This window comes from Chelmon rostratus, chromosome 13 (genome assembly GCF_017976325.1).
Source record: "Chelmon rostratus isolate fCheRos1 chromosome 13, fCheRos1.pri, whole genome shotgun sequence".
In the NCBI taxonomy this organism is placed as follows: Eukaryota; Metazoa; Chordata; class Actinopteri; order Chaetodontiformes; family Chaetodontidae; genus Chelmon; species Chelmon rostratus.
This window is the reverse complement of record NC_055670.1, coordinates 10,931,939-10,943,344: the sequence shown is the minus strand read 5'-3', so window position 1 is coordinate 10,943,344 and position 11,406 is coordinate 10,931,939. Positions and strand designations below refer to the sequence as shown.

The 11,406-nt window shown below is 41.5% G+C and overlaps 1 protein-coding gene across 1 annotated transcript; it reads right to left on the bottom strand.

Annotated features, from left to right (window-relative positions):
- Positions 1 to 489: 489 nt before the first annotated feature.
- On the bottom strand, positions 490 to 7,505 carry slc5a3b (solute carrier family 5 member 3b). Its single transcript, XM_041950628.1, has 2 exons — positions 7,145 to 7,505; positions 490 to 4,385 (listed from the first exon to the last, which is right to left on the bottom strand). The coding sequence occupies exon 2, from the start codon at positions 4,107 to 4,109 to the stop codon at positions 1,974 to 1,976; it is 2,136 nt and encodes a 711-aa protein (XP_041806562.1). The 5' UTR covers positions 4,110 to 4,385; positions 7,145 to 7,505; the 3' UTR covers positions 490 to 1,973.
- Between the last annotated feature and the right edge of the window lie 3,901 nt (positions 7,506 to 11,406).

Below are 11,406 nucleotides of genomic sequence, written 5' to 3'. Positions count from 1 at the left end.
TAGCAAACACTGAAGGAGAGGGAAATTTTGTTACTACCCAAGCCCAGTCTGAACTCCTTCATACCTAGAGTTTTGAAAACAATCCATCTTAACATGCAGGAACATGTTGCAACATATTGCTGACAAATAAAGCAGTTATTCAGGAGTTGTTAAAAATGAATATCCATACCAATATATAACCACAAAGCTGAGTCCACAGCTATTCTGGTCTGAATTTAAATCAATTTGCATTTTCATTAAAGCAGACACAAAGACTTCTTAGAACCTGGAACCAGCTGCTAATCACATGATCAATGAAGAATGTTTCTGGTGCTGCAACATTCTTTAATACACCAGTCAACAAATCATCTAACTTTGCAAGTGATCAGAAGCACATTAAAATTACACTGTATTGCAAATGGATTTTAACGTTTAGCAAGACTGACTTTACGTTAGCCACTGCAGCAAGAAAGTAGTCAAAACATAAAGAATGAGTACACATTTGTCCTTTTGTCTCTACAGAAACTTTATTTTCAGTCTCTAAAAATAAAATCCATAAAAAAACAACATATATTCTCTCAGAAAGAAAACATTTTTAAAGCTCTTTCCCATAGAGCAATCATCACTTATCAACCCTCCATATCTTATGCATCATTTGTGCCTGACATTAGGATTGGCCTGCCACATTATGACGCTGACGTTTTGAAATGAGGTCGTTCAAAACTCAAATTCCAAAATACATAAACACAAAGTTTGTCTTAATGTTGTTGTATTCTGGGAGTGAGGATGTTGATGTCTGGACACCTTACAAAGTGGAAAATAATGACAATTCACAAGGCCAGCGGCTTTCAGCTAACTGAAAATGTACTACATGACAAAGCTGTTTTATCAAATGGCTTTTAACAGATGTGGTATTCACTGCACAACATTTTCAGGCCGTGAACTCTTATTTTGTGTTTTCTTAGTCTGACTTTTTTTTCACTTTACCATAGCACACTAAGACACATTTGGTAAGAGGTTTATAAAAGACGCACTAAATGTACATTGACACACAGTAGATACACAAGAGATAGTCTAATATAGAAGAAATGTATATAGAAGAAATGTATAGTGTAGTGGGTGATCCAGTGAACCCTGAATTATATTGTACATATGATGAAATAAGAAAAACAAATCGACACACTTTTCAACAAACAAAGTGAGATATGCATAAAATATAAATTGATACAGAAAGATGAGCATTGGTACTTGTGGCTTTTTGTTACGATACAATAGTAGTGCGTATAAAGCTGCATGTTGGCTTTGAAATGTAACACAGAATACAGCCACAAAAACTGATCAAACAAAAACACAGTAGAAAACGCATTATATAAAATCCCTTACAGTGACAACAAATTGAACAGCCAATCGAAAGTACCATACTATTTTGAGCTTATCGTCTTTTAGGATGAAAAAAAATCCAATCTTGTGCTTCTTTTCTTCATTTCCGTTGCTGCAAAACACGTACACATTCTGAATACCAAATATTTGCTGTAAGCTTGGTTTTTGATAAAGTACCTCCACAAGGCTAAACCAAACTGTCAACAAGAGAGGGGGAAAAAAAAGCTCAAATCATAGAATACATATTCACCATACAAAAAAAGGACGAGTGCATATATAAGGCAAAAATTAAATTAACTTTGAGAACAATTCTGAAAATCCTGGTAGATATTCTAAATGCAGGATTAGCTAACAACAAGCGCTGAACAAAATGGACACACCAGTGCCAAATAAGCTTCATAGTCATAAAAGAGTATAATTTTTCTCATAAGGAGAAGCTTTAATCATTTAAAAATGATGAGAATATGCTTACATCCCTGTTAGAGAGCTACAAAAGACAACTGTAAATATTACAGACAGAGCTTCTCAAATCTCTGAAGATTCCAACCCCCCTGTAACTTCCATCTAAATAAAAGCCCTCACTCCAGTCCCCATTAGTTCAGTGCAGGGTTCAGCTACAGTGAGAAATAAACAAACATGAAGATGCCCACAGTGCAGACGAATACCAGACCCAAGTTGAGGAGAAATTTAACTCTAGGTGGCTCATACAGCATCTCTGCGATGACTCTTGCGTCCTCCTGTGCTACTTTCTGCTGTGCACTCTGTGCTCCTTCCTTACATCCACAAAACCATTCCATTGAACGCATACATCTGTTAGTCTCCCCATTACCATGGTAGCCGTCCTCAGTTCTGATCATCTCCATCCTTACATTGCCAAATTGTTCCGCAGGGGTGGTGGCAGGGGTCGTCTCTGTACTAGGTGTGGCTGGGTCATGGTCAGTCGATGGGACCAGGAGTCTGACATTCACCCCATCCAAACACCTCTCCTTTCTGACATCTGGGGGCATTTCTTTATGGAGGCTTCCATCACCATTACTATGGCTTTTCTCAGTCAGCCTGTGCATTTCCTCTTGGTCCTTCATGGGAATCATTTCAACGCTGCGGAGGCCCCAGACTGTGGTGGTGCGAACCTGCTCCTCGTCTGGCGGAGAGTTGCAGAGGCTGACCACCACCGCCACCAATCCTGAAATCCAGAACAGCCCAGCGGCAAAATACATGTAGTGTACATCGACAATGAAGGCAGGCCTATCATCTGGCTGGTCACAGCGAGGCTGGCGGTAAATGAAGGCTAGGATCAGTCGTAGGGTACCAAGTGTGAAACCTGTCATGCCTCCCCAAAATGCACCTCTCTCATTGCACCGTTTCCAGAACACACCTAGCAAGAAGAGGGCGGCAATTGGTGGAGTGAGGTAGCCAGCAACTTCCTGGATGTAGAGGTATGTCTGTCCACCTTGCATTTCAATAATAACAGGGACCCAGGCAATGCTGATTCCCACCATCAACACAACAAATATGCGACCCACAATCAGCAGCTCGCGCTGAGATGCCTTCCTTCGAAAAGTCTGGTAGATGTCCAGTGTGAAGATGGTGCTTGAACTGTTGAAGATCGAGTCCAGATCACTCATCAGAGCAGCGATCATAACTGCCATCATCAGACCCCTGAGTCCCACAGGCATCACTGCCATGACCAGCCGCGGGTAGGCAATGTTTGAGCAGCCGGCCTGAGAACCACAGACAGCCATACAATGCTCTGGCCCAATGCAGGCAATCTCGTCTGCAAACAAGATGCGAGAGATCATTCCTGGAATGACTATTAGAAACATGGGCAGAATCTTGAGAAATCCAGCCATAAGTGTAGAGCACTTAGCATGAGCAATGTTTTTAGCTGCTAGTACTCTCTGAACAATGACCTGGTCTGCACACCAGTACCAAATAGATGCAGGGGTCTGGCCAAGAATGAAGCCTGGCCATGGGATGTCTTCATCCAGGGGACCTCGAAGGATGCGTAGCGAGTCTGGTTTAGGCTCAATGCGACAGGAAGGAGAATAGGTGAAGTTTCCAGAAGCCATTATCGCGGAAACATTGGGAACTGCCTGCATATACTTATTTCGGACACCCTCTAGCCCACCAACTTTGACTAGGCTGATGGTGGTTAAGGTTAGGGCTCCACCAATCATCAACACTGCCTGAAGTGCATCCGTGTACATTACTGCCACCAATCCACCAGTGACAGTGAGGAGTGCAGTCATACTGATAAGCAGGACGATAGACAAATAAAGGTTCCACCCCAGGGACTCCTGAATAAAGAGTGCTCCAGCATACAAGTCCACCGACAGCTTGGTAAAAATGTAAAGTAACACAGACAAAAAGGCAAAGTAGACCTTTAGCCTGTTCCCACCATAGCGTTTCGACAGGTACTCAGGCATGGTGTAGACTCCCGAGTGGATATACACTGGGACAAACACCCAGCCAAGCAGCTGCAGAAGTAGAAGTGCATTGAATTCCCATGCTCCAACAGCAAAGCCACTTGCTGCTCCTGACCCAGCCAGGCCTATGAAATGTTCACTGCCAATGTTGCTGACGAAGAGCGATGCACCTATCACAATCCACGTCATGGAGCGTCCGGCCAGGAAGTAGCCACTCACAGTGCTGCGATTGGCTTTCCACATTGCAAGAAACCCAATGACTAGCACTAGGATAAAATACAGTGCTACCACAGCTATGTCCGCTGCTTCCATTCCAGGACCCATTTTACCAGATTATTCAAAAAAAAAATCTCACAGCTCTATGAATCCTCCCAAAAAAGGCAACACAAATAGTCAAAGTTATGGATTTAATTAACAAAGAAGGAGCAATGGAAATGCTCTGCTTTGGTTTGCTGTCTGGATGGAAGCTGTAGTATCCACCGTCAGGTCAAATTCATTAGTCGTGCTGCGGAGGGGGTTATCCACCGGCACTGAGGTCGTTCTAGTTTTAGAGGAGGATGTTGTAGGCCCCTGGTCTAGAAAAGCCTAGAGTTAATATTCCTGCAAGACAGCAAAGACAAAGAAAAACACCTCATTAGAGCCTTAATTTAAGAGGGGAAAAACACCGAACACAAATGCTTCAAAGTGTACAACAGCCTCTCAGTAAACTGAATAGAAACGCAAAGTTTACAATTACTAGAGTCAATATGAACATCATTTCACAGACATAAAAATGATCAAAATCACTAATGAAAGAAATGGTCAAATATGGCATTAACAATATGGCATTAACATGGCAATTAACCATGTGAAGATTAATAAGGGTTAATTCAGTTTTGAAACTGTAGTGTTTTTCCAGCACCAGTCTCTGCATTTAGCCTACGTATGACTTTCTTCTTTAATCCTTTATCACAAAGAACTCAAACCACACCACTCTGAAAACTTCAAAGAAAGCTTAAGAACAAGAGTCGTGATGGAGCAAAAGCATCTAGCCAATGATTGTGCAGTACCTAATATGTGGCCTGACTTATGGCATTTTCACAATCTTGCATGTCTCTATGAGAACAGACATGCGTGCATATAGGCAGTCTTAAGCATTTTTGGAAAATGTTTAGACAGCCACTCTGTGCACTTTTGACAAAATTGTGGCATTGCATTTTGTGGTTTGGCCATGGATAAATAAAGAGTAGAGGGGCGCAACAGGGCACAACAGGACATTAGCTGTTCACACAAAACTAGGACCAATTCAAATTGTCATTTTTAAATTTTACCTTTCACACCTAACCCATACACACACAATCTGTTACAATCACACCAAACCAAGTTACAGTGGTTGTATGCTATATACATATGCCACATAATTCAAATTCAACACACGATCAGCGATTACAGTGAGATGGATCAACTTGAATTCCAGTGTCAGCTAAGAGTACTATGCATGACGATGTGTGAGCACATCTGTTTTGTGTCCCCTCTCTCTCCCACACACTCTCTCTCTCTCTCAGTCTCACTCACTCACTCTCTCTCTCACACACACACACACACACGTCTTGCCTCCCTTGAGGTTTCAGCCTGCCATGCAGGGTAGAAAATAACCCCACGCACTCGTCTTCACAACCAGGCTTTATGCATAACCATCCCTCTCAATAAAAGAAGTCTTTGTTGTCATTTTACAATCTCATCATCAAGGGCTACACTCCATGTGTTCACCATAAACTGCCCAAGAGACTCTGGCTCTGAAACACAGCAAAGTCATTCAATAGGTTAATATAATTTTATTTGCAAAGTTATATAATGAGGAATTGAAATATAATCACTACCAAGCCAGTATGCCAGGACCTAGTGCTTGAGCCCTCACTTAGGCCTCTACCAAAATAATGAAGAAATATGGTGCCGCCAGTGCCACAGAGACACTAACTCTTGGCCAAGCTGATTGATAGCAGTATTAGTTTCAACCTTACATCTTCTGAATTGAAGTTTCCTGTCTTTTGCAAACAAAGACCATCCTATTTGCCTTGAAAACTCATCGTAAAACACACTTCATTAAAACTCGACAGAAACAAAATGAAACTCACCAAAACCCTTAATTCACAGAGTTAGATATGAAAATATTTTGGCTCTTGGTCCCCACCGCCTCGCTGCCTTTGTGGGTCTCTGTGGTACTGGGCTAGCTCACTAAACAAGAGTCTGTCTGTGTGTACAGAAGTAACAAGTTAACAAAATTAATCCGGATCTTATGCTGGTGCAGCACAGTGCAGAAACAGGATTTTGGATTCACTTCCACTGGCAAATCAAGTGAACTTGTTTCTCTTTTAATTCATTCGCAAATCTGACACCCCTCATGTAATTCTTCTATTCTCCCCGTTTCCTAATTTTTTTGACCCAGCTGAAACAAAGTTCCACCAGTGGTGATGAAACTGGGATCCTGCAATATCAAAGTTGCTAGAGTCTGTGCTCGGTATACAAAAGCCAAGAGACACCAAGGCAAACCAGCCCTGACATGCATGAAGCCCAGGGAGTTTACTTAACTAACAAGTATAGCAAACTCCATACCACAAAACACCAACCGCCCAAAAACAATTAAAGCCACAACTTATGCTGACCAGCTTCCTATACACAACTGAAACACATTCCAGATTAATGGTACACTTGCACAGGTCCATCTTAAAGGGAGACACTGAATGCTTCACCTTTGCTTTCCATCATAATAATGAACACTAAAACAAATCCAGGCTGAACTGGGCTGCAGGTGAGGCCAGCTGTCGCCATGATGTAGCAGTGGCGTATAATGGCTAGTTCGTATACTGAACAATGCCGCTTTAATGAATGGCCAGATGTGGCTGTCAGGCTGAGACTCCCTCTGTGAACACAAAGGCGAAGCGACAGCAGTCCACGGCCATGCATGCAGCGCACAGACGCACCTATCAGGCGCAGGGAAATTTCCAGAACAGTCACTCATTCATTCGCCTGAAAAAGCTGCGCATCTTCAAGGAGCTCGTATCGCTCATTATTATCCACCTTGGATGCAGTACAGGATTCATATTTGGATATTCAACACTACAAGCAAGTCTGACTTGTAAAGTGACTGCGGTGTTAAAAGCATTTCTGTCAAACGTTTAAACGGCCAGTTGAGACATTTAAAAAAGATAATGATAAGAGTCATTGCCATTACCGAAAACGCAGTTTCACAAGCTTCACACACACATTTGACCACATATTTTCAAATGATTGTTAAAAAGCCACTCGAGTAGTCAGTCGGTCGTTATGCACTTGCCTCACTGACCCCATTGTTTAAACACAGATGAACACCGAGGAAGTACCTTGTTAGCTAGTGTTAGCAGACGCGCTAAAGATGCTAAAAGCACACTGTACGCCCCAGAGGAGAGATGTGGGTGAAGAAGAGGAGGAAGAAGATGAGGCTTTGACCCGTTCCCCCAGGACAGCTGCTTCCTCGTACCACGCAGTGCTCAATCAGTGTGTTTATTTGTTGCCTGCAGCCCGTTATGTTGTCCCTCCGTCACGTCTCGCAGGAGCTGTGACTGCCGTCAGACAACGCTGTCTCCTCCTCCAGCTATATGCACTTATTGAGCTCCACGCCCCGCACGCGCAATGCACTCGTGACGTTTGGGTGCAAAAACACCTTCTAGAAACTGCTCCAGCTAATTATAAAGAACCGCATAATTGACCTGCATGTTTTCACAAACTGGAGATTAAGGAGGGAAGGAGTGTCTTAAAGCAGGGGAAGCTGCTGAACACACCCACATTCCACAGCCTGTTCTAACCGCGGAAGAGCATTTGCTGCTTTGTTTTGTCTTTTTTTTTTTTTTACTGAAAATAACTAACAATTTACAGCTATAAATAGCAACAAACTGATGGGAATTAAACGATGACAACTCCAGTGAAGCATTAATACTTTACTGACATTGAAGATTATATTTGTTGGTGACTGTTTACCTGGAGAGAGTTATACAACTTTTTATTAATTACAAACTATAAACTAAACTATAAACAAAAATCTCAAACTAAAGACCTCATTAAACTCAGCAAATCTCCTCAACAATGGAACCACCCGTAGAAATCAAGGTGGCTAATTAACCTGAAATACCTACAGTGTAATGTTACAGATCGGCTGCAAGTAGAAACTACTAGAATCCCCCGATTACAGAGGAATTAATCCGATTATAGGGTGATGCTTGTAATCTGGAACAATATAGGAACTGCAACCCCCCCCACCCCTTTTAAATTTTTTATTTTTATTTTTATCTTGTATGCCAATAATAATGCCCATAAGAGATAGAAAGTTATGCATACTTAGCTTGTGTAAGCACACGTGTTTTCGTTTAGTGAATTTCAAGTGACCTGGCACAGATGAGGCTATTCATTGGAAAGTAGAGATCAAGAGGAAATGTTTGCCATTCTAGAGCAACATGAGGAAACCCACCACTCAAAGACCGCCACTACAATACACTGTAGCTATTGTACCATCGTTGTTTGAGGTTTCAACATAATGCTGTTTCTCACACTTAAGCCATGTTAGGTTCACTCTCTTAAAAAAGATGATATCTATATGGCATATGGGAGGCAATGCAAATCTCTAATTCTTATCAGGCAGTAACACTTCCATGCAGACGGATCTCCTGAGATACGACTACATTTGGATAAATTGGGTAGTCTATGCATGTGAGATGTAGGTGTATAGCTTCACATTCCGAGCCCAACCAAACATTTCATCTTACTAATGTGTGCATATGTACATAATGTTGCAGGATTTTCCGCTATATGCTTTCACCTGATCATGTGTATGGGTCCACTTGACAATAAAAACCCTCCAACTAATTTCACCCTCTGTCTGTATGTGTGTGTGTGTGTGTAAGAGAGAGTGTGTCAGATAAGCTGCAACCTAATAGGCTTAATGACAGTGAAGAAACTATCACTGTAATTGTTCCTACTACTATTACTCCTACGACTAATAATAAAAGTAATATTATTAGTATTAGTAGTATTATTCATAATAGTAATAGTAGAAATAGCAATAATAATAATGGCATAGTGTAAGACGACATTCGAAAACATAGTACAACATAACAATAATACACTAGTAATAAACATAATTCTCATAATACTTATGTCTAACAATCATAAAAACAACAGTAAGCAGCCTCAGCAGTCAGATGAGAATAAGGTTAGCCTGGCTGACTTCCAGCAAAACACCCCGCAAGGCAGACACAGCTCTACATGGGGGAAAAACAGAGTAAATTTCCACTCACTCCTCTAGAAAGTTATCTTGGAAATTTCCATTTCACGAAAAACTACATTTCCCATCAAACGCGTCGGTGTCACGTGCATGAGGAAATGGCGGCGCCAAGTTGGAAGTAGGCAGCGAACAGACCCGCTTGTTATTTTTGTCCCGCGTCGCTCTGCATTTATTTGCTTCATTTGAAAAAAAGTCACGTGATAATGTTAAAGTATCGATCGTCCCCCCTGTGACGCAGGCGTCTCTCACACGTTACAGCGTTACTGTGTGCTGCTGCTTCTAACGTTACCGAGAATTAATTAGATTAGTTCATTCACCAGATTAACACGCATTTAAGAGTTGGAGAGGCAGGAAAGTGATGCTGAGAAAAAATCTTCATCACCAGTCTAACCTCATTTTATGTTGTCTTATGATAGAGAGAATTAATGATTTTATATGTGCCTGGTCATGACCCGATCAGTGCCTCTGACATGTTATCCACCAGTATTTTACTACACATGAAGTAGGCCTATTGACTAGTCCAAAATATGTACAACAATAAGATATCAATAATACATAAACACAGCCTCAAATAAATATAAACAAGTGCAAATGGAACATCAACATAAAACTGACATATAATTCATCTTTGTTAACAGGTTATAAACTGGTTCAGTTACTAAATAATAGTTTATAGTGTCTATAAAAGCCTAATACATTTACTCTATTATTCATTAGCCAGTGGTGTCCCATCATGCATAAAGGTTTTGCAGTTAGTGGATAGAAACTGCAGCACCAGGCTCTCAAATCACTTTGCTCTTGTAAGATTATCGTTGCCCGTGTCAGCATGATGCAACTGAGTGTCATGCATTGTTTGACGAGTAATTGATGCTGTGCGGACCTGGCTTATCTCCAAACAGCCTAATGATTTGAAAATGCGTTGTTTACCTTTGCCTGCTTGTGCCTCATCTTCCCAGTGATAGGACCCGTGGTGTTGATCAGCTTCGGGGCTCAGCAGCTGTTTCTTGCTGGGTTACAATGAGAATGTCAATTGCCAATTTGATCTTACCCTGCCGCCTGGCAGGCTGTTTACAAGCAGGCACAATATAAGATGTGGAGATGTAAGCTGATCCTACACTTTAAAACAAATAACAAGTAGAACAAGACTGTACAATGAGAGATTTTGAACGCTTACAGATGAGGGCTTGAATCCAGCATCCAAATGGTGATGCTGGAAATGACAAAATGCTCTCAGCTGTACTGCCAACGTTGTGACCCTGGACAATGTTTAGTTGCGCCATCACTGTGCCTGACTGAGGAGATTATATCAGATTCAGAAGCCTAAGGAATGAATCAGTTCACTGGGTACTCCAAGTGATTTTTTTCGTCCCCACAAAGTGGTGTGATTTCTCACACCTTGCTCTCTCCATCACTCTGTGAGGTCAAAGTGCAGTCTATCTTCATTTGAAATGCAAATAGTCTTTGACTGACCACACATTATGACAGTTTGTATATCATTGTTAATGTTTTCAAGCTCCTTTGTTCCCTCATTAGCCTTCAATTTAGGTTTGTAGTGTGGTAGGCTGCAAGGCCACAGCTCTCCTCCCTGCTGCCAGCAAACAGAAAAGGCGAGAGCAAGTGGAACAGGTGGTGTTTCCAGTCAGTTATTTTCAGAGGTCTATTTCCTTTAATCTGTTATCTTGTTGGTGGTCAGCCCTGTGGTTGTCTCTTCTCAGACTTTAATCAAACAGTGTAACATCCACGCCCGTGATAACTTTGAATGAGCTGCCATAACAGGAGTGGACTTACCATGGCCAGTGCTTTATTCTATGTTTGGAAAAGTCTCATTAATGTAAATTGGGGTCAAATCTACCTCATTCAAGACAATGCTGTCACCTAAAAAAAATAGACTTGTTTGCAATTAAATGTCAATAGAAAGCAGTTTAAGTTCTGTTTGATTTCTGTTGAATGCCAGACTTAATGCTTCTGTAACTATAAATGCTCCCATGTTACAGCACTTCAACATGGTCACTGATCCTATGCGCAAACCTCCTTCCATTTAGAGGACAAGAGGAAATGGGGGGAGGGAAACATGGGATTTAGGATAACTCTCACATGATGTTTAACATTGCCTTTTGTGGACTGATTCTCATTGTCAATCACATTCTAGTGTGACTGTGTCTGGCATAGTTTTGGCTATGAGCTCTGTTCAGAATGAATCCCCACAAGGGTATTTAGGGAGAAGAGCTTATGTACAGGAAAGTACTTTGCTGCCTTGTGTAATGTAGGTCGCGCTGGTCTGTTTGCCAACACTGCATATGTAAGAGAAATATGAGACATTAAGGGATA

What these genes read in the sequence shown, in the direction of transcription:
- slc5a3b (XM_041950628.1), bottom strand. Translation starts at nt 4,109, where the DNA reads ATGGGTCCTGGAATGGAAGCAGCGGACATAGCTGTGGTAGCACTGTAT.